Below are 27221 nucleotides of genomic sequence, written 5' to 3'. Positions count from 1 at the left end.
GATTTGGGGAGCAGGTGTTGGGGGGGATGGCGAGGAGGGGGGGGGGGGGATGCTTGGAGTGGGTTTTCCTCCTTCCCAGAGCATGGTGATGGGGTTTTGGGCATCATTTGCTTGATCTGGAGAGGCTCTGGCTCCCCCAGCTGAGCTCATTGCATCCTGGACTGGGGGGGTATTTGGCTGGGCACCCCAAACCAGGCACCTCAGTGCCTCCACCAGCGCATGCCTCTCCTCCCAACATTCATAAAACCTCTTCCCCTCCACCAAAATTAAACTCAGCTCGTGGCAACTCGTGTCTGGGTCCGAAAAGGCTGCTGAAACACCCCTGATGCTGGGAGCTGCCCACAGGACGGCAGACGCAGACGGCATGCCCACAGGAGCAGCATCCCTCCTCACTGCTCCGGGGTAGCACCGCGTGCCGAGCGGGTGTTTTTGGGGACGCCTTGCTGTGTCACCATGAGCAGGGTGTCCCCAGATGCTGAGCCCAGGAGACGTCCCAGAAAACAGCCGTGACTGGAGAGCATCCCCGCTCCTCCGCAGGCAGCACTGCCCCCTCCTGCCCCGCATCCACCCTGTCCATCCCGGGGACACGGCAGCCCCGAAATGGGACCTAGGCCAAGCTCAGCCTTGCAACCTGCTGTGCATTGCGTGGCCTCAAACACAGCTTCGGTAGCAATTACCAGACAGAGTGAGCTTTCTGGAAAGGGCTCTGAGTGATTTACGGCTTGTGAGAGGGAAGGATGCGTGCCGGCCAGCCTGCACTGCACCCTCCGTGCCAGTTCAGTGAGCAAGGCCATCGCTGTGGCGGTGCCAAGGTGGGTGAGGAGGATAACAAGGAGGATAACAAGACCTCACTCTTGGTCCTTTTTTTTTTTAAACCCCCTCCCCCAAGGCAAAAGTGATGATGAAGACAGCATCTGCAAAATGGGCCCGGCCTCAGGGAAGGGAGCCGAGGAGGGGAAGGACCACAAGCGGCCCAAGCGGCCCCGCACCATCCTGACCACGCAGCAGCGGAGGGCGTTCAAGGCGTCCTTCGAGGTCTCCTCCAAGCCCTGCAGGAAGGTACGGGGTGGCCTGGAGGCTGGGCAAGGGCTCTGCCCCCTCCTAAAGTCTCCCCCAAAGCTGTGTGAGGCCTGCTGAGATGTTGTCCTCCCTCCCTCTAGGTGCGGGAGACGCTGGCGGCTGAGACGGGTCTGAGCGTCCGCGTGGTGCAGGTCTGGTTCCAGAACCAGAGAGCAAAGGTGGGTGCTGGGGCCCCCTCCCAACCCCTCCTGTGGCTGTGCCACCACCCCCTGCTTTTTCCCCTTCTTCTCGCCCAGATGAAGAAGCTGGCCAGGAGGCAGCAGCAGCAGCAGCAGGACCAGCAAAACACACAGCGCCTGAGCTCAGGTACCCAGCTCTCCACATCTCCCACCCCCCCCCAAATGCCCTATCCGGGCTTCCCAAGCCTCCCCCCAAAAAAAAGCCTCTCTGATGGCTCGTTCTTGTCTTCCAGCCCAGCCCAACGGCGGAGGCAGCGGGGGGCTGGAGGGGCTCATGAACCCCTACACCGCTCTGCCCCCCCCCCAGCAGCTCCTGGGCATGGAGCAGGGCGTCTACAGCTCCGACCCCTTCCGGCAAGGGCTCACCCCACCACAGATGCCTGGAGACCACATGCACCCCTACGGTAAGGCTGCAGAAAGGAGCATGTCTGCAACCCCACCGGGGCTTTTTTCTTGCCCTTTCTTTGTCAAAATGAGGGCTGCGTGATGGGGGTGCAGCAAGTTCTGGGCAGGCGGCAGCCCCTGCTCCCCTAAATCCTTACACTGCAGAAGTGGGTGGCATCAAGGCCACATCCTCCCTGGTGGTGCCACCACCTCTCCAATGGTGCCACCCCATATGATTTACAGCACCCTCTTCCCTGAGGTGTGCCAGCATCCCCAAACCACCTCAGTGGGCTCTCAGGGACATGGTGGAAGAGGAGATACAGTGCTCTAGGATCTGCAGCAGCACACAGCATCCCTCCAACACTGCTCCTTTCCTGCTTCCCCAGGTGCTGAGCCCCTCTTCCACGACATGGACAGCGACGATACCTCACTGAGCAACCTGGGCGACTGCTTCCTCGCCACGGCAGATGCGGGGCCGCTGCAGGCGCGGGTGGGGAACCCCATCGACCACCTCTACTCCATGCAGAGCTCCTACTTCACCTCCTGAGCGCAGCGGAGCCCCGCGACGGGAGGCCGGCACGCGGCGTTTTGTAGCTCGGGATGCCCAGGGACCCAGCGAGTTTTGGGTTGCGTAGTTTCACGTTTCTCTTAGGAAATCCTAGGGTTAGGGGCAGGAGTGGGTTTGGCAGCTGGCGGGTTGGTTTTCAAATTCCCACGCGAATATAGAAAGCTAGAGACGTCCCCCCCTGCAGCGGGACAAGGCTGTGTGTGTGTGTTTGTGTGTGTGGGCACGTGCGCGTGAGCGGAGCCATGCGGCCGCACGTGGTGGCGTCTCGCACGGGCGCACCCGCCGGGTTGTTGTACCCACAAAGTTTATTCCTAAGTCTATCAGAAATTTACTGTACAGCAAAAGTAACTTTATTTTCAGCGCGAACCATATTTAAGGAAATGCTCGATGCACTTAAGTTATGAGATGAGATAATTTACTTTTTATAAACGTCACGTTTAGGTTGCAAAAGCCCGGTGGCAGGGCAGGAACACCGGCTCGTGTAAGGCGGTAGGTCTGGGTTTTGGGGCCGGTTATTTTTGGTGCTCTCAGGTTGCCCCACTGCTTTTGAACCCCACGGCAGGGACCAGCTCCTCCGCCAGCAGGTCGGTGGGGACAGTGAGGTGGCCACATCCCGTCCTTGCTACTCACGGTGGCCGGGAGGTCGGTGCTGGAGCCAGGGGACATCCCCAACTCTCTCCCCAACCAGCGACCCATCCCAAACCCTCAGATACAGGTGCTGGAGAGGTGTGAGGTGCTGTCCTGGCTCCAGGAGCCACCAGCCCACACCGCCACCCCTTGTCTGAAGGAGGAAGGAGCCCTGCGCCTCCCACCCCACGTGCGGGTCCACCTCTCCAAGTTCTCCTCCAGGCTGAGCTCTCAGCCGACCCTCACCTCATCCCCCTCTCGTTTCCATGCGTTGTGTCCTTTTGTGCTGCTGTTCCCAAACGATGTAAGTGACCGCCTGTAAAGACGTGCAAGTGACCGTGAGGCTCAAAACGCCGGCACGTGGCCCCCATACGACCTGACACTGAATGTAGCGGGGCCCGGAGGCGGCCGGTCCGGCGGGAGGTGCTGACGCACCGACAGGAATCGCGTAGCAAGGTGAAATTAAAAAAAAAAAAATAACTCTGAAAAAAAAAACACCAAACATGCCTGGTCTCTTCTTATGTGTTCCATCAACTCGGGAGGGAATGGGTTTGGATAATCTCCCAGGTCAGCGAGGTGTTGGGTATGGCAAGACCCAACACCCATATGGGAAAGCTTCTGCTCATCAGGTTTTAGATATCAAATACTCTCTGGTTTGGCACTAAATTGACTTTGGAGGATCCTTTGTGACCGATGGACAGAGGTGGGTGGCTGTGGAAGGTGACACAAATCTCACTGGTGCCCACTGAATTAACAACTAATTTTTAATCACTGCACAGGCTTTGTTTTCTCTTGACAATAACGTTTTGATTACAAACCTATGAGCCATTCTCTGGCCTGTGCTGCCTCTAACATGAGGCTGGAGCACATGAAAGGGAAACGGGACAAATATCGAGCATGTAGGAGAAGGCTTTCCATGGAGAATTAAGTGAGCTGTATTGAACTGTGAGGTCTTCTCCAGCAGAGATATCCCAGCTGGACTGGCTTGCTCATTTGGGATGTAATTAGTGAGTCACCAGGTGAAGGTGTTACAGAAGGGAGAGCAAAAACCTATAAAAACAGGACTCACAGGCTGCCTGGGTTTGGGAGGAGGTGAGAAGATGTGCCCTAGGAAGTTGCATGGCCTGATTTGAGGTCTTGTGAAGGACGGCAAGGTAGGTGCTTGTGGGCAAGATCTGTGTTTCTAAAGCCCTGCTCTTTCTGAGAGGGAATTGGATGTGGGGATGGGGTCCCTGCTCCATCTTCCTGCTCTAGGAAGGTGGTTGGACTTTGCTGGTATGCGTGGGTTGGGAAATTATTGCTTGGGGTTTCTCTGTTGCTTGGTGGTCTTGGGGAAAGTCTGGGTGGTGCTAGTGGGGCAGAGAGTGTCAGGGTGAGGATGGTACTTGCTGTGGGATAAAGGTGAGGATGTGCTCCACATGGGGAAAAGGATTTGGGGGAGGATGGAGTATGGCTGGTGTGGAGGAGCTGCTGTGGGCTGTGAAGCCAGCATGAGTCTAATTTGTAGGATCCAGGTGTAGCTAATGGCTGGATTAACACCAGCTGGGTTTGCAATAGAAAAAAATGGATATTTTCATTAATGATCATTAAAATTGCTTTAAAAATTCTCCTCACTTTCATGTTTCCTAAAACACTGTTTTAAGTTTTTTCTTAGAAAAAAAAGGTTTAAAGATAAAAGGGTTGTCTTCCCCACCCACAGCTATCTCCTATTTGAAAAATATTCACCTCCATCAGTCTGCCTTTCTGTCAGCCCACCTATCAATTTATACTTATGAGATTACTTCCTCCAAAATACGCCCCCCCCCCCCCCCAATAAAACCCATGTCACACAGGCTGGTTGACTACTTCTTTTAAAGTCTTGCAATGATATAATGACAATATAATAACAGTATCTTAGTGTGTGCATATACTTTTATAAAATGATTATATAGAGAGTGGATATGTGTATTTTGGGGGAAGGATTGGTATTGCGGAAGTGGGCAGGATGTCATCTAGCAAAATTAGCAGAGTTCATGGTCTTAAACCTGCCCTTTTCTGCAGTTGGCCTGTGCTTGGCACAGTCCTTGTGGTAATGGTGCAATGCCCACGAGTCCTCCTCTCATCTGGGTGTGATGCTCTGCTGTGCCTTATTTCAGCATGTGGAGTGATCCTGCCAAAGCAAAGCCATCTGAGTATTGTCTCCTGAGGTGAAGGATGGAGATGCTGTGGCAAATGACTTCTTGTGGGTTGTTGGATCCTGGGCTGGATGCCTGTGCTCTGTGCCCGAGCCACCTCTCAGCCCACGGAGCGATTCCCTGGGGTGAATGACAGCTTCTTGTCAAACCCAGGGAGAAAAGAGCAAGGTCTGACATAAAAAAAAAAAAGCAGGCTCTACCTTGCTCTCCAGGGCAAGGGCAATGGCAGGAAGGGGTTGGGAGCCAGCCTTCGTATCTCTAGTGGCTCAGTGAACAAAGCCCTCTCTGTTCAGGCACTGCTCGGTGGCCAAGATCAAGCCAGAGATTGCTTTTCAGTTGAGGACACTGATTAGATGATACTGATAGGCAGGAACGAGCTAGCTCTGAGTGATATTATGTTAATTAACTTGCTCTTTGTGAATGGATGGGATGGGATCCTGGGGCAGATGCAGACTGCAAAGAAACTCAAAATGGACTTGGCCAATACTGGTCGCATTTGCACCTGGGTGGTATTTCCAGGTCTTTGTAGGCAACCTGCAGTGTGCAGGCACAGGAGGAAGAAACCTGCCTGGAAGGATATGACCTTGTAGATGAGGGTCTTTCCCTGAAAGCAAACCTGGGAGGTGGCAAATGGTGCTTTTCTGGGGGGAAAAGGCAAAGCTTTGGTTGCTCCTGTCACCTTTCCAGAGTGAAATCGCTTGCCAGATGTCTGATATCTCTAGTGATGCTGTTCTGGGCAAAAGATGTCACCTGCCATCAGAAAATGCTTGTCTTGTGACACATGATGTGGCTCAAACCACTGAGGATGAGTGCCTCGGCCTTATGGTAGATGTGTGAGCAGGATCCCAGGTAGCGCCAGCTGGCCAGGTCTGAGGCTTGCCTTTGCTAAGTTGCTTTCTTCCACTGCTCATATGCATCAGTTCCTTTAAAAAAAATCTTGTATGAAATAGTAAAGAGTTGCAATGGAAAGGCAGGAAAAGCCCTTCAGGCGTAAAAAGGTGAATTGTCGTTTCTTATCTTGCTGGAGATCAGACCAAATTCCTGTCTCCGTTCCTCCAGTGGCAGGGTGTTGGTCATGGAAAGGTTATCTCGTCAGCTGTACACCTCCTGGATGCTGACGTGGAGGCTGACATGTATAAGTTCAGAGACTGAGGATGAGTGTATCCAACCAAAAGCCGTGTCAAAACACTCCAAGTGATCAAATACTGACGGCTCTTTTGGTGAAGAACAGCAGCTTCCCAGCGCCCTGGGCCCTCCGAGCTGCTGCGTTGGAGGGAGATCAGGTTTCTCCTGCGGTGACCCCGTGAACAGGGGGCTCATTCAGGAGGATGCTCAGAGGTTGGATCACAGTCTGGGGGTAGAGAAAATCCCTGCCAGAGGGCAGGGAGCATCATAACGCTGACAGACCCTGCGGCACAGAGATGGGGAGCTGGTGGCAAGCCCCAGTAGGCAGTGCCCTGGTGTCCTTACCCGCTTGGTGGCTTCATGTGGGGGTAAAGAACCAATGACCCTTTATTTACCAATCTTAATTACGACTTGTGGAAAGCCCGGGCAGGCTCGGTGTTCTGCAGAGTATCTTTGGCATCTCAGATTGATGCTGTGAAAGTGGCTGGCCCCCAACAGCTCCAGCTCTCCTTGTGCTCTGTTCCTCGCAGTATAAATGCAATAATATCTGCTCAGGAGAGGGGCTGTGAAGTGAGGTATCCTAGGAGCCTCCGGCTTATCTTTGTTTTCCCAATGAGCATCTGTGAGGAAACAAGTCTGTGCTCAACACAACTCAATAATATGTGAGCATGGAGGGCCCCGAGGCTGTGCGCAGGAGGAGGATATGGAAAATAGCGAAAAACCACCCGTTTGCTGAGTGAGGCAGGGACCGTATGGAAAATATAGCATGAGGTCATGGAAGTAAAGATGTAGCGTAATGCCTGTGCCTTGGGTGGCTGGCTATGTTGTCCTGACAACCTCGTGCTGGTGTCCCAGTGTTGAAGGGCTTGGCTCTGTGGTTGGGAACATGGAGGTATTTGGGAGGTAACTGGAGAGCCCCCAAGGAGCATGGGAAGAGGAGACCAGTGAAACTCCTTCCAAAAGGATCAGCTGGAGCCTGCCAGAAGCTGTAACAGCCTGCTGGCTGCGTGGTCTCCTCCCGGAGTAGGCGGAGGGGTGAGGAAGGAGCGGTGACATCCCGGGGCTGCCAGCAGGAGAGCTGCTGCAGGCAGGGCCAGCAGCACCCCACGGTGCTGGGGGCTGGGGCACAGACCCCCTGTGAGGGGAGCTGGAGAAGCCCTGGGCGTGGTGGTTAAAGGACAGAAGCAAAGGCAATCAGTAAATGCATCCCCAGGTCCTTTCCTGAGGCTGCCTCCTTGCTGGAGCAGCAGGGGTGACGTGGGGTGGTGTCCCCACTGTAGGGCATGTCCCCTCATCCTGGATGTGAGGCAAGATTGGCCTCAGTGGAAGTCTGGTTTCCATCTGAGAGGCTGTTTTAATCCAAAACTCAGGTATGAGAAATGGCCCTGATTCTGTATGCCATGGCTTTTCCACTCCCAGCTGGGTTACCCAGGGGTGAGATGGGGAGGGGGCACAGAATCCAGAGAAATTCTTCAGTGAGCCTGGCAAGGGGTTGGACCCATGAAGCCCAAAGGTGGGTGCTGTCCTCAGAGGCATTGTGGGGTGGTGGGACCCACAATCCCCATGGTGCCCCAGAAATGGCTGTAAAAACTGGGCTGCCTTGCCTCTTCCCTGGGCTTTCCAATTCCCATCAATTAGAGGCTAATCACTTGCTCCAGAAAGCTTTAAAGTGCAAGCGAGCTTATTTGAGATGATGAAATTGCCTCTTAATTGATTATTCCTGCAGTTTAACAGCTGTTTCCCTGACTTGCTTATTTTTCCCTCTCCTTGAACAAAAACCTGCTGTTGGTAGGAGCAGCTCACCTCCAGCCAGGAGCAGACAAGGAGCTGACAAATGCCTGTGGCTGTGCTGGGAAAAGGCTCCCCGAGGAAATACCGATAAGCGGCAGGGATGCTGCACTTCTGGGCATCCCTGTGATGGCCCAAAGCAGCTGTGCTGGGGAGGAAAGAGCCTGAATCCACCCTGCAGCCCCAGGCCACCTGAGCTTATAGGTGCTGCCTGATCGCGTGCATGGGGCCAGCCCCTGCCGATAGCATCGGGGTGAGTACAGTAGGTGCTTTGTGGCTGGGGGGGATCTGGTTACTTGGGAACAGCTCTGTGCCCGGGGAAGATGATGACAGTGCTAGGGAGAAGGAGGGCTTGGAAAAATAAATGACATGCCACTTCGTGAGCTCCCCTGGGGTTTGTTTGGGGTGCTTCAGTCACTGGGCTCCCTCCACGCAGTGGATGACCTGTTTTCCATCCATTCCTCCTGCCTGAATCCATGCTGCTGTGGGGGCTTGTGCTCACCACAGCCCCCCTGGGACATGCACTCCTAGCTGCTGTTGCAGGTCCCACTCTGCATCCTGGCAAGGTTGGTGGTAGATTTCTTCCCCAGCAGGTTTCCTGCTTTTCTGTTCTTCTTAGAAAGAAATCCCTCATTATAAGGGTAGTGAGGCATTGAACAGGCTGCCCAGAGGAGCTGTGGCTGCCCCATCCCTGGCAGTGCCCAGGGCCAGGCTGGGTGAGGCTGGGGGCAGCCTGGGCTGGTGGGAGGTGTCCCTGCCCATGGCAGGGGCTGGGACTGGGTGGGCTTTAAGGTCTCTTCCAACCCAAACCATGCTGTGATTTTGCTCAAAACTTGTGGCCTGGTCTTTCACTTCCTTGCCCAAATAGTTCTTGTAGCTGTCAACTGATTTCTGCAAGTTTTGGTAAAGTAAAAACCCAGGTTTCTGTAGGTCCTGCACAAAGGGGTGATAAAGAGCTCTATTAACGTCCTCTGCTTCTCTCCTCTTTGGGAGGTCTCAGTGTGAGCACAGCCCTTGCTGGGCGTGGGGAATTAACTGGAGAACACTGGTACCAGTGTCACACTCGGGATGCACTGGGAGATCCAGCTCCCCAGCTGGGCTGCTCGCTGTGCCACTGCATCCTGCTGGCCAGCAGGATTCTCTGCCTGAGGAACCCGTGAATTTCGGACAGCTGAGCTGAGACCCATGAGTCTGTGGTTGGCTCCTTCCTTCCCTCTGTCAGGAGACCTGGCCACAATGGGGCAGGGATGTGCAAGCTTCTTTCTCTGCAGGTATCTTAAGCCACCCTAATAGCTGATCCTGGTGGGGCTGTCTGTTCCATGGGATGTGTTGGTGATGGAGCTCAGCTATAAGGCAAAAGGCTCAGGAAGTCTGTGGGAAACAGCAGTGAAATGTAGGGATGGTGATGAAACTTTGCCATCTGCTCCAGGGCAAACTGACTGCGGGGAGCACTCAGAGCAGTGCCAACACGAACTTGCTCCTGCGATGTGTCTGCAGCACTGCTGGTGCAGGGACCCGCTGGAGGTGGCACCTCAGCTGCTGGTCCCTAACATGTCCTGCTGTGCACCTGAAGTCATCCCTTTATTTCAGAGGTGGACAGGAACTGTGTGCTGCTGGTAACAGCTCGGCCATCCAAGGAGGGGCTGTCAAAGATGTTTTTCCCGGGACAACACAAACTGGTGTCCCGGCTGTGTGCCATAGCCCCAACCCAGGGCTCAGTGATACCCAGCTGATAACCCCCCCCTTTAAACCACAGGCCTGCACCACGGACCCAGGCAGATTTCCCTCGCGGGGTGAGCGGATCCAGTTTCATTGCTAATGGGTTTCCCAGGATTTGCAGATGTGAATTGCTCACATTCCTGACTCCAAGGTGAGCGCAGGTGCATCGGACGGTCCCCGCGAGTCCTCCCCACCTCCCAGGTGAGCGCACAGAGCCGCTATTGTGTGGCGAGGAGCATCGCCGCCTCCGTGCCCCTGGGGTGCTTGGGGTGCTGCTGCCTGGGTGGCGTGGTCGCCTTCTCAAGGTCCCTGCTCCTTCTCCTGCAGGGAAGCAGCAGCTTTTGCAAGTGAGAGTCAAACCCTGACCTGCCCCTCAGGCTCTTGGTCAGGGGTCCAAGGAAAAGCAGACGTGGCTTCAAACCGCCCTCCTCAAACTCACTCTGCTCAGACTGCAGGACTATTTAACACACTTCAGCTTCTTATAAAGTTTCTGTCAAGAAGGATTAGCAGTGGGCTGACAGATTGCTATTATAGCCCTAGTGAACTTTTAATACCTGCCAGTAAATTCTGCCAGTCCCTTAAATCCTCTCGCAGGCACTCGGTTTGGGGAGCAAAGGCTGCTGCTTGCAGTGCCGGTATGGAGGGTGGTGCCTCTGCCTCTCTCCAAGCTGTCAGTGTGAAGAAATGACCTCCGGGGATTCCGGTATTGTCCTCCACAGGGTCTCAAAAGAGCCTATGTGTAGGTGAATTCACCTCTCTGTAGGTGAATTTTGTCCCCTTTCCCCATGGGGTGAGGCACTGATGATGGAGCTGGAGGTCCCCAGGGTGCAGGAGGAACCTGAACCTCCAAGGGAGGCATCTGGGTTTGGGCAGAGGTTGGTGTGGTTGGAGGCACCCTTGGGGGCCGCTGTCCATGCGGTCTGATGGCTAGGATTAGAGCATCGCTTAGAGGTGAGACCTGCCATCAGTTATCCCTCAGGCAGGCTTGGGTTGCTCGAGGGATGCTGTGGTCCAGGCACCATGAGTAAGGGTCAGTGGGCTGGTGTATCAGTGTGTGATTTTTTTCTTATACTGGATCTTTTAGTTGAGTTTTGATGTACCTTCCCCTATTACTGCCATTAAAACCAATATCAGTTTTGTGAGGAGGAAACCCTGGTGTCCTGAATTCCTCTATGCCCTGGCAGTAGTGGGGCTGATGTGGGTAACCACATGGTGCTGCAGCTTAAGCTGCTTCTCTCCAGGATCTCTGGGCCCCTGTGGGTACAAGCACACATCCCACTCCTCTTTGATCCCACATTCGAGCTTGTCTTTTTAGCTTCTAAATCCTGGAAGCATAGCATGTGCAGAAGATATTTACTACATGGGATAGTTTCCAGTTGACCCAGATGTGGAAAGTTTGAAACAGCATTTGCCAGTCTCCATTAAAAAAAAAAAGGCAGATGTCACCCATTACTTAGTGGAGGGTTTGTGAATTTTTGCATACTTTGGCCAAAAGCAATTTCTTTTTTTTTATTCTGAGTCTTTCTCCCATAGTTCCTCTGAGTATCTTCTCTTTGGGTTTCTCGAGGTTTTGCTTAATGAGACACACGTTCTCCCAGCAGGTAACTTGCATCCAGTCTTATTAGTCTTTTGAAATGCCATCTTTCTGCTGCACAGCCTTGGACAAATTTGTGTAGCTTGGCAGCGACACCATCATTCAACAAGAGGCTGCAGCCCAGCAAGATGTCGTGTCTTGTGTGGCCAAGGCATGGTTGATATTTTGGCCTCCTGCCTGTAGGATGTGCCTCCAGGCACCCAGCAAGAGCTGCAGAGGTGTGTGCTGTCACCCTCTTGCTTTGGGTTAGTATGCCAAGGTGGTATTTGATGTGGTTCAATGGTAGGGTTGAAGTTGCCCTAGAAACCCTAGACAAAAGTGGACCTGTGTGGCTGGCAGGAGTCAGGCCACACAGATCCCTGGTGGCAAGTGTTTGGTGGATGCTGGTTCAGGGGAGCCCCGTGTAGTGCTCGGGGAGGCAAATTTGGTCCCGCACCAGTCCCAATCTTCTGCTGCTTTTAGAGAGCTTGAGCAGGAGAGTGGGACACCTTGGTTTCCCATCACTTGTCCCAACCCTGCTTGAGCTGGGTTAACTTGGGTGGCTGCTCTTCAAGCTTTTTTTTTTTATTGCACAGCAAAATGCTTTTTTGGGAAAGCCAGGCTATCATCCCCCCAAACAGCAAACTCCAAACCCGAAAGAGAAAGGGCCCTTTGAAGTGAGCTGCCCGAATGCGACGTGTGACATCAGAGAGATGGCAGATAGCTGGCAGAACAAGGCTGCCTTTCAGCCTGCCCCGGCCCCGGTCGGTGCACGATTTACACCCCACCTCCCCACGCTGGAGATGAAAGATGCCCCAGGCAGCCTGCCTGACCCCGTTGCTTCTGCTATCTCCACTTGATTGCACAGTGTTTTGCTCCAAACAATCCTTCACTGTCTGGGCCGCACAGGTGAATCTCCCGGCTTGGCTGGCGAGCGGGGATGCCGCGCATAGCAGGGCTGCTTTGTTGCAGTTGCTCGCCTGCTTATACAGGGTGGTTTCTTAGGGCAGGCATTGTTCGATGGCAGGGCACGGAGGAGGGGTGGGGAGCAAGGGATGGAGCAGGACTGGGCAGCCTGGGGTAGGGAGCAAAGGAGCATCCCTGAAGACCTCGTGGGGTGGCGAGCAGGTGGGTGAGCACAGCAGCTTGTGTTGGATGCCATGGGCTTCACTCCAAGAAGGGATCCGAGGTGGATTTGACATTTTTCTTCTCTTTGTTGCTAGGTTCAACCTGCCTTTCTGTCCAAAGCAAGCTGGTCTCCCGCCTTGGGTCCTTGCTTTAAAAAGGTATGGTGGAAGGAGGACCTGCGTGTCTATGCTGAAATGAAAATCTTTGAGAAGTTGTTCAGTCTTGAGACAGTGGATTTGTGTAGAAGATGAGTTGTGGTAAAATAGCTGCAAATTAAGCACACATCCAACAAGTCTGGAGGACAGTGAGTCTGAGGAACCAAGCAGATGGGCTCAAGAAAGCTCTGAGTGTTCAAGTGGCACCAGGGATGTGCCCACACAAACATCTCAGTAGGTTCTTCCTGAGCTAATGCAATCCCAGAGGCATGTCCTAGATTCGTGTGAGTGGGGCATGAGTCAAAACCCTGAAGGGTATTTGAGCAGCTGAGCTCCCATAAGATCTGAGCACCCTTTTGACCTCTACAGAAAAGATCAGAGCCAAGTTTTCCCTTGCGTTCAGAGACTTGTAAAGGCTGAATGCCCTAAAATCAATGTTACTAGTGGGAACATGGAAATTAATTGTCAATCTATCACTCATCTTCCCCTATTACATTCAGTGATTGGAACTTGGCCTCCAGTGCATGAACAAAGTGTCTTCTGTGACAGGTAACTGCTGCGCAGGAGGTGGCTGCATGGCTGAGTGGTGGAGAGGGCAGGACAAAATAAAAGTTTGGGTTCAACATCTTGTTTGATTTTTTTTTCCCTTGATCTAATGTTTTCCTTGCTTGGGGCTATTAAGGTCAATGTGATGTTAAAATAGGACAGGTAGAATAAAGGAGGTTAACAGAGGAGAGGAGAAGTATAGGGATGAGGTTTGGATTATTTTTGTGAATTGTCTTAGAGTAGTGCCAAGTAATTACACCAAGATGATTGGTAACCTGCAAATAGACCATGGGGCCAAGAGAAATGCCTTGCAGGATGCTGTATAGGCATTATTCAGGTACCTCCTAAAAACTGCTTAGGGCCAGGCTGTTTGAAGGTGTGGATGACACCAGTGCTTTGGGCACTCTTGCATCCCTAGTATTGCCCCATCCACATAACACCTCTAGGCCTTAGGGAGCCAAGTGGTGCTGGTGGTGACCTCTTCTTCCTCATCTTCATACACAGCCAGCCTGGGAGCTGGGTGAGGTGGGTGTCTCAGTCATGGCTGTGAACCAGCTGGGGCTCCTGATGGCAGGAGAGCAGATGTAACTGAGCTCCCTTCAAGGGACCAAGCTGGGCAGCAGTAACTGAGCTCAGATGTGGGCTGAAGTGACTCCACCTGGCCGTGGTTTGAAGCTCAAATCATGTCAAGCTGAACAGCTACTCTAAAACTGTGCAGAAATTTCAGCTTTGCCATAGAGCTGTGCTGTTTTGCCTGGGGGAGAGGCTGCTTCCCACCGAAGGTCACTGCTAAACCTTGTGCCACAAAGAAAAACCATAAAGTTGTCCGCTGCAGTTGAGCTTTCTGGAGGCTGCTGTGCTAATAGCAAACATCTCTGGGCTTTGCTGCTTCACTGATATCCGTGTCCAACAAAATCCATGTCCCAGGCACGGAGCTTGGCAGAGCCCTCTGTGTGACCAAGGCAGCAATGCTCCCCCCGTGCTGCTGTTTGGGAGCTTTCCCCCAGCCTTTTTTATGCTCCCTTCCTCCTTGTAGTAGGAAAAATGAGTCAGGGAATGAAGCTGAGGAGGTTTAACCACAGAATGAGGGCTCTCCTGCACTCTGCTCACCCCCTAGGCTGAGGGGCTCAGGGAGCTCATGGTGCTGGGCATTTCCAGCCTCCCCATGTGCTGTCACCTCGAAGATGGGACCACAGCTGTCCCCACACGTGGGGTCTCTGCCTTGGCGGTCGCTGCCCGTCCATCCCATTCCTCCCTCTCCTTCATTAAGGAGCTGATCTCTTCCCGATAACGAGGGGGCTTCTGTTGGACAAAACCTGCCAATTAGTCATTCTGGCTGGGTATAAACGCGGCACTTGAACAGCTGAGGGGACGGCGGGCAGTCCTGCCCCTTCTCGCGGTGTTGCCAAGCTTGCCATTAACACAATGTGACAACTAATCTCTCTATAGCATCTGACCGAGCAGTTTTAATTAATAGCTCTGTACGCCTGCACACACACCCGCACCCCCTCTGCTGAGCGCAGGTACCGCATGCCTTCAAATCTCCTTCCCTCGCATCACAGAACTGCACTGACAAAAGGTGCAAAAATGTCCCGTTCTGCCCCAAATTTGTGGAAATTCTGACTGCTTGGCACAGCGAGCTGCTGGGACCAGCCCTGGTGTCAGCAGCCTCCAGGGACGGTGACCCTGGAGGGAAGAAGGGAGCAGAAAGCACCCCTGCTGGGGCTGCTCCTGGAGGCTGTGGTCTGCTGGAGACGATAACGAAGCAATGAACCTGGGAGCCCCTGCACTTCTGTGTTGTCCTGACGGACAACCCCTCTGGCTGGGAGTATTCACCCAGCCTGGAGGAATTGTTCATGATGGGAAGGTGCAGGGGCCCCTGCTTTGCTTTCTTCTTGTGGAGAGACATCTCTCCCCTCGGGGAGGCAGGAGGCGTGCAGGACACTGGGGTGGTATCTTGGGCCTGCTTTCCTGGAGATGGGGTCTGGGGAGTTAGTGGGTGAGAGCCCAGCCTCCTGCTGCTGCCTGTCCAGCCCTGCGTCCCTCTGGCTTGGTCCTTGCTGGTGCTTCCTGGCCTGGCTCAAGTTCCTCTTCAGCCCCCCTCGTGCCTTTTGGGGGCAGCTGTCCTCAGAGGATGTCTCTGCCTTGCTCTGGCAATAAGCACCCTGCATGTGGCAGGGGTTTGGGACTACCCTAAAGCACCCTCAGCCCCCAAAACAACTTGTAGGAAAACGCTCCGGCCTCCCAAATCTGAGTCCCAGGGGGATGTCCTCAAATCCTAGGGCATGACCTGGCCCCCAAGCTGGCTGAAGCTGCCTGGGTGCTTCGAGCACCCTGTTTCCAGCTCCCCCTCCACCCGTGGTGCCCCTCTCCATCCCGCGGCGGTGCCCGGGATGCGGCAGCACTAAGGGGGAGCGGTGCAGAAGCTGGCACCCCCTGCACCCCCCCAGCACGGCGGCGGCAGGCGGACACGAGCCCTGCCCCATCTGCCTGCACGGCAGCACGGCGGGGAGCTAATGAGAAGCAAGGTGAGAGGCAGGAGACGCGCTGACAACTCGCTGGCTCCGCAAGCTGCTGGTGGCACGCGGGCGGCAGAAGGACGGCATCTGCCCCCCCCCTCCCCTTGCCCCCCTCTCTCTCTCCTGGCATCTCCAGCCTCATAATGAGGTTATTACTGGTTATTACTGGCCCGCTGCTTGACGGCCGGCACCAGCATCCCTCGCCTCGTCCTCACCCCAATTCCCACTTGTGGCTCCATGAAGGGTCCCCCTGCCCTTGCTCCCGATTTTGGCACAGGGCTTCGTGGGCAGGGGGGGCTGGCTTTGACCTTGCTTGTGGAGGAGATGCTGCCACACACTGCCTGTCCACCCCCTTCGTTATCTCATGAACACTCCTGGCCCGCTCTGGCGGTGGGAGAGGTCTCAGAGATAATTAAGTTCCTACAAGTTTTGTGGGAACGGACAGGTGATGGGGAGAGGCGCGAGCAGGGCTTCTGCAGCGGGCAGGGCCCGTACCGGGGAGCTGATCCTCGCTCATGAAGCTCAGAGGAAGACGTTCTGCAGGCAGGGCTGGCTCTGAAGGCTGGGAGATGGTGCTGAGCTGCAGGCTTTCCTGCCCCAGGTCTGCCTGGGGAAGAAGGGGACTTCTTAAGGACGCAAAGCCTGCTCGGTGCCAGAGGGCAGCGCAGCACAGCGTGCACCGGCCACCTCGTGGAAGCAGGGTCTAAAAGTCTCCCAAGGCTTTTCTTTGTCCCACCCCATCCAACAGCAACTGCAAACTGCCTTGCTGAGCCGATCGGCCCCGGCACGCTGTTAGCATTTACATTAATCACTCATGCAGCAAACAGTGAGTTGCCAAACTCCTCCGACACTCAAAGACTTGCAAACCATGCTGTGGGGTTGCTGCTGCTGGCCCTGCTGCCCACATAGGGTGGGAGCACTCTGCTCCCCTTGTCTTGGCACCCTCAGGGGGTACCCATGGGTGGCGCCGTGTGGTGGCTGCCCCATCACCGCATGGGGGGCTCGGTCCCGAAGCTGGAGCATTGCAGCAGCATTTGGGTGCTCCTATCCTGTGAAATGCTGACCGTGTTAGCACGGGCACCGTGCTGCTCGTGCTCAGCCAGGCCCCGTGTTTTTGTCCCTTCCAAAGTTAACACTCTGACTTTATGCTTAGACGAAGGAAGAAATGATGCTGCCACTAACCCAGAGCTGGCAGGCAAGCACAGTTTCCTTCTCCGCCCATGGAAGGGGACATGGGCGTGATGCAAAAGCCCAGAGGTGGCTGTGCAAAAGCTGGTGGCTTTGCTTTTCCACGCAGCCACGCAGTGACAAGGGGTGCCGGGCAGGGACCGGGCAGCGTTTCGCCTCCCGGAGCAGCTGGCGCGGATGTCGCAGCCGATCACGTCGGGGAAGGAGGTGAGCAGGAAAGCGGTGACACCTCGCCTACGGCGCCCTGCTGTCGGGGGGCAGATGTGGAGGCCGACACATGTTCGCCGTGCTGCTAATTAATCACGTCCGTGCCGGCGCCCCGCTCTGTGCGAAGGGTGCAGGGGTCCCGGTGGTCATCCCCGCTCCGTCCTTTTGGCTGCACCAGCCCCCTCCAGGATCCAATGCAGATGAAAGGAGTTTAAAGAGGGAGGGAAGGGGACCCCCTCCCCACCCCAGAGAGCTGCAACTTCTAATCAATACTTAGCAAGGCCTTTTTTTGCAGGAAAAACAAATTATATATATATTGAGAAATGTGATTTTGGCTGTGTGTGTTCCTGTTCTACTCCGGAATGGCCGGCAGAAGGCAAGCATCTCTGCTCAAATTTGGCTCACCGAAGAGGCGAAGTAAGGCACCTTTATCCAGCTTTCCCGGCAGCCAAAGGAAGGGAATCCCAGCGGGAGCGCCGCACATTTGCCCAAAGGATTGGGGACGGGGCAGCAGCAAGGTCGGGGATCGGGTCCCTGCTCGGCAGCGCGGGCTGCAGCCTCCTCTGGTGGCCGAGCCCAGGGCCGGATCTTGCTCTTTTTTTTCTTTTTGTTATTTATTTATTTTTCTTTCTTTCTCTATTTTTCTTTCCTTTTTTTTTTTTTTAAATTTTCTTCCTTCCTTCCTTCCTTCCTTCCTTCCTTCCTTCCCTTCCTTCCTTCCTTCCTTCCTTCCTTCCTTCCTTCCTTCCTTCCTTCCTTCCTTCCTTTTTCTTTTTTCTTTTTTCTTTTTTCTTTTTTCTTTTTTCTTTTTTCTTTTTTCTTTTTTCTTTTTTCTTTTTTCTTTTTTCTTTTTTCTTTTTTCTTTTTTCTTTTTTCTTTTTTCTTTTTTCTTTTTTCTTTCTTTTTTCTTTACTTTTACTTTTCTTTTTTTTTCTTCTTTTTTTTTTTTTTCTTTTAAGCAATGGGACTGCTTTTATAGGGCAGCTCAGTCCTGGTTTGTCCCCCCTTGCTGCCCAGCTCTCAGGGCCTGTTCTTGCTTCCCATGGGGGTCGCATCCCCCATGACACCAAACAGAGATGCTCCAAGCAGCAGCATCCGCTCCACCTCACCATCAGGGAAGGAGACCTTGAAGCTCTCCGCTTCCCAGCCCCATTCTTTCCTGTGACGGATTTTGCATGGATTGCCTCCAGATTGGGCAAGCCCGGTTTCAGCCTCCTGTGTGTAATCCTTCCCCTGCATTGCACAAGTCCTCCTGCGTGTTTTCAATAAGAAAGGAAAGGCCCAGAAACTTCTGCAGCTGGAGGTAAGGCACACAGTGCAGCAGAGGCTTGTAGTGGCATTAAAACCCCTCGAATTTAAAGCTCCCGTCTCGCAGGAGCTTCCCATTAGAAAAATGAAGCTGTTCAAGGCTTGTGGTCTTAAAAACACAGCACAGGAAAACACGGACACCTGAGGGTGGAGGAACCCCTGCTGAGCTCAGTGCTTGACTCCTGTTCCTCTCTCAAGCAGGGAAAAGCTTGATGCAGACAGTCTGCAGGGGCAGCACAGGTTTTGGGGTGCTCTCACAGAGAGGCAGCTTCTCTTCCCCCTCTCCTTCCCCCATCAGCTCTCCCCTGGTGGCCCCAGTGCCAGCAGCCCAGGGCTCAGCCCAGCTGCGCTGTCCCCAAACCCGGAGCTCCCCCTGCATCTCCCCAGGCCAGGAGCACAAACCAAAGGCACTGCCTTTAAACTTCCCCGGTTTCTCCCTTTTTGAACATCGAGAGCTTATTCCTGCGGCAGGGGTGGTTTTATTTATTTTTTTCCCCTTTGCAGAAATTCCCTGGGGGATCTCCAGAGAAATGGAAACATGCGCAAGGCGCCGCGGGACAGAGGGCTGGGCTGCGAGCAGCTCTCATCTGGCGTGGTCTTTGCTTCCTGCCCTTCGGGAGAAAAGTCACAGCACGAGTGACAAAGGCTCATAAATTCTGCTGAGCGATTCAGCCCTTTCTGGAAAATAAAAAAAAAAAAATCTGGTTGCTCGCTGGAGTGGGACTGAGAGTTGGGTGTGACGTGGGGTAAGGAAAGTTTCTGCAAATGTCTGTGCCTTAATTAATATTAATGCTTCCCCGGCTTTTTATCTCTGCTTTAAATAAAAGGGATCCAGCCGTGGCAGAGTTCCCACCGCATTAAGAAACTCATGAAAGCGGCATGATGGATGCGTTCGAAGATGGCTCTCATTAGCGTCTAATCCTTCCCATCAGCCCCACTTGTCCCTGACACTTTGAGCTTGTTAACCATTTTTTTCAGCACTTTTCAGGGAGCACTGAAACTGGGGCATAATTGCACTGGTTTGGGTTTCAGATGAATTCCCCACGAAATAGCATTTTCCCCCCTTTACAGCCATGTTGCAATGAGCAGCTGTCAGACCTCGCGGGACCTCTGAGCCCCGCCAGACCTCGTGGGACCGACCCACCCATGCCATGTGGAAATGGCCCTGGGGATGCTCCTTGTGGGCTTGCAAAACCTTCTGGCTGCTCAGGAAAACCCTGCCAAGAGGATGCCCGAGCTGCTGGGGCTGCCAAGAGTGGCTCTTCTTTGGATCTTGAGGTCTATAATGACATGGAGCTTCTGCACCCATGGGGAATGAGCAGGTCCTGGCACTGCTGGAGGAGAAAGGCCACCCAAAATCAGGGCAGTTGCTGTGCTTAGAGGGTGGTGAAGCACTGGAGGCAGTGGGGGAGTCCCCACCCCTGGAGATGCTCAAGAGAAGTGTGGAACGTGGCACTGGGGGCCATGGGTTAGTGGTGGGACTTGGCTTATGGTTGGACTTGGGTGACCCTGAGTGTCTTTTCCAAGCTAGATGGCTGTGGGATTTTATAACGCACATCTCCCCTTGCACCGAGAGCGATGGTTCAAGTGTGTCTCGCAGCCAAAAAATTGCAAGGAGGCTTCAAATTAGGTGGCTGCAAAGCCAGGTGGAGTAGATAAATAAATGAGGTCCTTCATGCGCAAGCCATGCGGCCGAGGGCAGCCGCTTCTGTCTGCTTTCCACTAGAGGTAGCTGGAGCCACGCACAACCCACTGCCAGCCTGGGGATTTCCACATCCCAGCCCCAGATCTGCATCAAGTATAAGCCACTAGCCAAAAGCAGGAGGTTGCTCGATGCAGCCCCCCTCTCACAGGCTCCATCCTTGTGGTCCGGCCTGGCCGAGCTTGGGTGGCAAAGCCTGTGTCTGGGGGTATTTTACAGGCAGCAGGAAAAAAAAGAATATTCCCCTCTGCTGCTGGAGTTCGTCACACGGCTTCTCAGCCCCAGGGAAAGATGTCTGCAATGCTGGAGGAGAGTAAACTGCTTTTAGCTGCTTGTTCTTGCAGAGGAGGAATGGGGTGGGAGTTTAGTGCTTTGAGGGGGTGCTTGGTGGAATTTTTTATTTATTTATTTTTTGGACAGGAAGGAGTATATTGTGCCAGGCAGCTACTGCCAGGGGTAGTCGCAATAACCTTGCAAAGCGAGGAGGGAAATGAGGTCGGGAGGAGCGGGGGATATTATCTGCCTTCCTGCTCTCCCAAAGGGATTTTTAGCCCTGACTTTTTAATAATAGCGAGGAAAAGAGGCACACTTCTTGCTTACCCAGAGGGAAGAAAGCCCTCGGAGCACAAAGAATCAGCCAGAAAAAAGCTCTTTTTATCTCACCTCACCATCCCCACGGAGGCGGCCATGCAGCACACCCACCCCATGCCTGCCCCAGCCCCTCTGCCACGGGTCGGGGGTCCCGCCTTGTTTCCCCGTCCTGGCCATGCCTTGCTGCTGGTGGCTGTGGGGCTGGCACTGACGGTGAAGATCTCTAGCTGCCATGACCTCCTTGCTCAGGTCTTGTGGCCATCACCAGTCCCGTTGGCCTGGTCACCTTGGTGCTCCCTTGGTCCATCAGGTGGGATGAGGCCACTGAATGGAGTGAAAACAAACCTTTCTGCAGGCACCTTCTTGTGGCACCTTCTTGTGTTTCGCTCCTCAGCAGGGCTAAGCCCTAAACCAACACTGGAAGATGCTCTCAAGAGGGAGTCATTGCCTTCTCCTGCCATCCTCCATGGGGTTTGCTGGGGTTCGAGGGCAGTGGAGCTCTCTGCAGGGTGCCAGGGAGCTTTGACGGATGAGGACTGTTAATATTGAACATATAATTACGCTGGCCGAGGGCCGAGAGTCCTTCTGCGGTGAGTGCGCAAGGAGGGCATCAATATTAAGACGAGTTACTAAATGTATCTACCCTAAAGGTGAACTGAAAGGCATTGCAGAGGCCCCCGTCCCGGAGCAGGGTCTCTGCTGAGCTGCGGTGCCCCCGTGCTCTCGAGGGGCCTCTTGGGCTTGGGGTGAGACCGAGCTCTCCCAAATCAGGGGGCAACCTGCCAGGAAAGCCACACACGGGCTTAAAATGCTTATTTTCAAGAACTGCGTGGGTTAATTAATAGGAAACAATATTAACGGGGTTGGGGCTTTTAGGGTCGAAGTGTTTCTGGGGCTGGTTTCCAACAGAAGCTGCTCTTACTGCGTGCCCCAGCTCCGGGCGTTGGGGCTGGAACAGGGCTTTGGGTACCAGGGCTGGGTGGTGCTGGGGGCATCGGGCTGTCTCCTGACCTGCTGGGCTGGTGTTGTTTTTTTTTTTTTTTATTGATGGAGAAAAGGAAATAATTTCCCTCTATCAAAAATGAATGAAAACTTGAAAAATCTCGACAAGGTTTATTTATTAACCCCATCTATTAAAATAGCCACATATCTATTCAACTGGGGGGGTGGGGGGGGGGCTGCGCTTTATCTTGCCTTTTCCATGAGTCACAGAACACGTGTTTTTTTTTTTTTCTTTTTTTTTTCAAGGAAATGATATTGCTGAGTTTCTCACAAGGGGAAAACTGCTGAAGGATGTCAAGGTTCCCCATGGGGCAGCACCGCTTTCCCCCTGCTGACACCATCCCGTGCCCCTGCAGGTGCCGTGGCACCCGATGCCAGCCTGATGGCCCCGTGGCAGCGGTCTGAGACACCGGATCTCCTCCCAGCCATATCAGCGGCTTTCCCAGCCCTGAACTGGGAGCCACCCGCTGCCAGTGAGTGGCAATTTGGTTAAAGGAGGCAGAAAAGCTTCCCTGGCCACCAGCTGGGACTGATCCCCAAACCTCTCCACCAGCAGCGAGCTGTTTCCAGCAGCTGTGCTCAGTGCTGCTGCTGGTCCCTTACCTGCCTGTCTGCACAGGTTTAGGCATTTGTGCCTGAATTTGCGTGTTTTGGCTTGAGAGAGCTTGCCACACACACTCACGACCTCCTGGACCTTTCTTGTTTGGCATCCCGTGAAAAAAATCCATGCTAAGCCAGCCCAATGCAAGCGCTGATTTATTTGTGCTGGAAGGGGACATGCTTCGCTGTCCTAACACCAGATGCCCAAAATATGTTAAATCAACCCCCAGAATAGAAACCCCCTCTGATTTTTTCCGCCTCTCTTTGTCCCTTTGGCAGGATAAGGCTGGAGGCTGCAGGGAGGGCTGCTGAGAGCTGCCTTTGGGGGGAGCTGGGTGGCTCTGTGGGATGTTCTGCCCAGGGCCCGCGTCCCCGTGCCCCGCAGCATCAGGGCAGGGGGCGCCTTTGTGCGGGATACCAGAAGATTTAGGGCATAATAAATTGTATTTAAAAGTTACAGTGCTGTTGGCCGGGCTTGATGTTATTCATGGCTTTTGCTATGTACGGCGGGCACCAGTTTTTACACGGGCCCCTGAGAAGCAGCAGGGTGCTGGTGCCTCCCTCCACGGCATGGGGCCAGTTTTGACTTTGTGCTGCTGCTTCTTGGTGTGGATCACACCAGGGACAGCCTCAGCTACATCCCAAGGAGGCCATTTCCCCATGGCAGCCCCACAGCCCCCACACCGCATCCAAGAAAAAGCTTTATTTATACCCATTTAGCCGCCTGCCTTTTACATAATTGCAATCATTAACCTTCTCGCTTAATGAAGAACATGGCTGGGGGCTGCCGGACCCCTCCCGGGCTGTGTGGCAGATTCCTGCCCATCGCGATGCCTCGGTCGGCTGAGACGTCCTCCGGATCTGGCCACGGGCAGCAGGGGCCCCAAACCTCCCGGTGCTGGCGGCAGCGGGATTTCGGCTCCCCGTGCCCGCGGGGCCGGCGGGGCTGGCGCTGGCATCTCGTCTCGGCGGCGAAGTCATCCGCGCTGACCACGGGGAGGGTTTTTTGCCCGCCAGGTCCCACTTTGCTCCCCTATATTTAGCCCGTTATGAATATGGAATAGCGTTGAAAATGATTCGGGCAGACATCCCTCTGTCCGGCCGAATAACATCAGCGGCGCGCGTGGGGAAGGCAGCGCTCGCCCTGACAGGGGCCCCCGCCTACCCCCCCGCGCCAGGGCAGAGCATGGCCAGCAGAAATCCATGCTGGTGGCCTCGCAGACCTCATCCTGGCTGTTTGGGGTGCTGCAGGAGGACCCCATAGGATGCCCACCCCGCACCCCCTGCCCCAGGTCTCAGCTGGCCGTGGCTCACCCGAGGGAAGGGGCGCAGCGGGGGACGCCGAGCGGTGCCCAGCTGCGCGCCCACCACCAGGGGCAAGGCAGCCTTCTCCCTGCTCCTGCCACCTCCCCGGTGCCCCCCGGCCACCCGCTGCATCCCGTGGAGACGAAGAGCTCCAGATCTGGTGTTAAACCCCTGCTTCCCCTCCCGGGAAGTGTCCCAGAAGCGTTTGGGCATCCTCCTGCCCCACATCCCCGGGCACTGTCACATCCTCATGTCCCCTGTTGTCAATGGGGTTGGGGCAGCCCGTGGGGGTGAGGAAGGGATGCTGTCCCCCATGCGTGGCCTCGGGGCAGGCGAGGTCCCCAGGGGAGCGTGGTGGCACTGGGGCTATCATGACGGCGTGGTGTCCCCATGCTCCTGGCAGAGACAGAGCCGGGTGACAAGGGCCATCAGCTCCCAGCCCGCTCGCTGTCACACAGGGGACAGCGGTGGCACTTGGGGTGGCCTCGCCGTGCTGCTCAGGTGCTCTTTTGGGGCACACCCCCCCCTCTTCCCCCACTGCCTCCCGCCCTTTGCATCACCCTGTCCCAAAAGCCAGGTAGGACCGGGGGGGGGCAGATCTCCCCCGCCCCCAAAAGACACCCCCCCCCCCCAGGCCCTCCAGCCCCGTTTTGCTCCCTGGGGGGGGGGGGGGGGGGGGGGGGGGGAGGTTGAGGCTTACGATTGCTTTTGGGCATCGTGGAAAAGAGGGAAAAACAGCTTTATTCAAGCCGTTAATGAAATGTCATTTGTGATTCCCTTCCATGGGCATCACGTGGAGGGCTGGGGGGGGGGGGGGCAGAGCTGCAGCCCCCTCGGTTGCACTGGCTCAGGCAGGGGCTGCTGCTGGTTGCATTTGTTCCTTTTTTTTTTTGGAAGAGGGGGAAATGTTTAAAAGCATCACCATGCGCTCACCCCTTCCCCAGTGGGGGTCCCGCAGGGCCTCGCTGCCCCCCTGCACAAAAAGCAGCCCCGCGCCCCATTTCCTCCCACCCCTTCCCAATTTCTGCACGAGCCTCCGCGGCCGTTAGCGGGTTTCACTAATCTTTCTGTCAGTGGGGTACTTTATGGCAATTGGAAACTAATTAACGTTCATCTCGGTGGCTAATCGCATAAAAAACCCACCGCGGTGGCCTCGTAAAATAACGACGGCACGTGAGCGCGCGAGCTGGGGGGTCCTGATCGAGCCCGGCGGGATGGGGGCTCCCCCAAAACCAGGAGGGTCCCCAAAAACCCAGGGGTGGGCAAAGGGGTCACATCCTGCCACCACCAGCCCTAGGACCTGGCTCCTGACCTGCTGAGCCCCATCCTGATCCTCCTCCCTCTGGCCGCTGGGACCCAAGGGGTGAGAAGGGTGGTGCTGGGAGGTGGTCCTGCTGCACGGGGACGCCTTTAGGAAGCCAGGCGAAAATCCCGTGCTGCTGCTGGGGCGCGTCCCCCCTCCTGGAGCAGCAGCCCGGGGTGGCAGCGAGCCCACCAAGGAGCGAGGAGCGGGAGGAAGAGCCAGGGCTGCAGCCACACGCCACTACCGCCTCCGACAAAAGGCAGCGTCCGCACAGCCGGGAGAGCGCCCAAGGGCAGGGACAGCCCCGGTGACCTTCAGAGGACACTCAGCAGACGGGAAGAGGCCCTGATCGAGCCGGACAGGTACGCCCTGGGGTCCTCCCCACCTGGCCGTGCGCAGCGGAGGTCCCCCAGGAGGCTCCCCAGCAGCCTTCAGCCACCATCAGCCTCAACCCTGCTCGCCAGCCCCTGGTTTTGTCCCTTCCAGCGCACGTCAGGATCCTCAGAGGAGGAAGGAAAAACCCTACAAGGAAAAACCCTACAAAGAAAAACCCTACAGGGAAAAACCCTATCAGGAAAAACCCTATAAGTTTGTACAGTGTGAGCCCTAGTGCTGGGTAAAGCCGGGGTGACAGCTGCGTATCCGTGTATTTAAATGGGGTTTTCTGTGGGAGCAGGGCACACGCATCTCCTTAGTGCCTAATAGGGCTGTCTCCATCAATATGCCCCAAAAAAGAGCCTAATTAACTTTGCTTAAGACACTTCCACCTGTCTCTAAGTGCGTAGGTGTGTCAATGTGGGCACTCCTGCAATGCTCATCTCACCCCAGGGGTGTTTCTGCCCCTTGTGGGGCTGCTGCCAAGATGCAGCCTCTGTAGGGCACGGGTGGGATGCACCAAGCTGGGTGTCCTGCCTGGATCACCCACCGGGATGCTGCTGCAGTAACAGGTTAAATATTTTAACAGGAATTAGCCATGCGTTGAAGGTAGAACAGGCTCCTTGCCTTCACTCTTCTGGTTTTCCCTTTTCCTTCTATGCGACTGGAAGCTTATTAACGAGATTAGAGGCTGGAGCCTAATTAGCAGCAGGACGAGGGAGACATGCTGGAGCTGAGTCAGTGAGCGAGCGGGATCATCGCCTGGCTGCTTCCAAATGTCCCCAAAATGTCCCCAAATGGGACAGGCAACCCCTGCCCGGGCCCCTCGCCCCCTCGCCATGCCACCCACGGCCCCAGAAAACACCCCCCGGGATCTAGGAAGAAAACAAAGAAAAATCACAGCAGGAAAACTTATTTTAAAAAAAAAATCTTTATTTTTTTTCCCCCTTCTTTCTGCCACCCCTTGCCTGCTCTGGAGGTTTAAGGGGAGGACAGACTGACCCGGCAGGACGGGGACGTGCCTCGAGAGGAGAAGCTGCCGCGCTGCCCAGGCGCCGCTCCTGTAATTTGCACCTTGTGACGGCGATAGCAGGCTTGCGGCTCCGGCTTTCATTTGCATTTTTAATTAGCTGGGATCTCGCAGCACCTCTGGGCTCCCTTGCCCTTGCTGGGGCCAGCGGTGGCCGCTTGCTAACGGAGATGATTTTTGGGGTCAAATGAAGCGTTTTGGTGGCCTGCAGGGAACGGTGAGCACGGAGGTGGCTCCCAGCCCTCCAGCACCCAGGGCAAGGCACGGAGACCTCGGCTTGTCACCGCCACCCGCGGCTGTGCCCACCCAGGCTCCTTCCTCCCCACCCTCCTCCTCCTCCACCCCACACCTTCAGCCCCTTTTTCCTCGCCGCACCCAACAGCAGCTCTGCTGCTTCATTATCCTGCTCCTGAACACAATCCCCCCTCTAAAGCTATTAAAACTCAACCTCATTAGCAATAATTAAAAGGTGGAGTGCACGCGTTCCCAGTAGATCCTGCCTCCAGGCTGGGTCATTTTATTTATTTATTTTTTCCAGACTCCCACACCCGCTGTGACACCCCAGGAGGTCCCCACGGTGCCAGCAGGGCAGGGACATGGGGACAGCTCCGTCCCCTGCCCGCCCCGGGGGCTCTGCCTGCAAATAAAAAATATTTTACTACAAAGCAGAGTGACTCCAAAGAGTGATGGGCTGGCTGGCGAGACCCACTCCCGTTTATGGCGGCCGTAAGTTATAGACTCCCGGTGAACTGGAGAAAACATAACAATCACCTTTTATAGGCGAAACTTCCCGCAGTAATATTAAATTCCCCGGCAAACAGACACAGGGTTTACTGCCGACCGTAACTTTAATGCCTCCAAACCACTCGGTTATTTCGGAGGGATTACGAATAACTGGGGCGGGGGGGTATTATGAATAACTGCAGGCAGGGTTGGTCCTGGTGGCCACGGTGGGGACGAGCCCAGGGGATGGTTCCCCTGCACTGGGATCGCATTTGGCAGCACTGGTGCCACTGGTGGGAGGGCTCTGCTCCGGGAAAGGCTT

At 54.9% G+C, this 27221-nt stretch overlaps 1 protein-coding gene and 1 long non-coding RNA gene across 2 annotated transcripts in view; both read left to right on the top strand.

Moving 5' to 3' along the window:
- LMX1A (LIM homeobox transcription factor 1 alpha) overlaps window positions 1-12792 on the top strand; it is a 38326-nt gene extending 25534 nt beyond the window's left edge. The window contains exons 5-11 of the mRNA XM_080601624.1: window positions 890-1059; window positions 1161-1238; window positions 1317-1386; window positions 1493-1663; window positions 2030-3992; window positions 9682-9795; window positions 12441-12792. Of these exons, the coding sequence (XP_080457750.1) occupies window positions 890-1059; window positions 1161-1238; window positions 1317-1386; window positions 1493-1663; window positions 2030-2190 (650 nt within the window). The 3' untranslated portion in view covers window positions 2191-3992; window positions 9682-9795; window positions 12441-12792. The remainder of the gene's footprint in view (window positions 1-889; window positions 1060-1160; window positions 1239-1316; window positions 1387-1492; window positions 1664-2029; window positions 3993-9681; window positions 9796-12440) is intronic.
- A 6621-nt stretch (window positions 12793-19413) lies between these two features.
- LOC308199456 lies at window positions 19414-22620 on the top strand. The gene is made up of 2 exons (XR_013954664.1): window positions 19414-20283; window positions 21810-22620. It is a non-coding gene; the product is annotated as an uncharacterized lncRNA (long non-coding RNA).
- The last annotated feature ends 4601 nt before the right edge of the window (window positions 22621-27221 follow it).

This window comes from Anser brachyrhynchus, assembly GCF_964034855.1.
Source record: "Anser brachyrhynchus genome assembly, chromosome: 8".
Classification (NCBI taxonomy): Eukaryota; Metazoa; Chordata; class Aves; order Anseriformes; family Anatidae; genus Anser; species Anser brachyrhynchus.
This window is presented reverse-complemented; position numbering and strand designations above follow the sequence as displayed.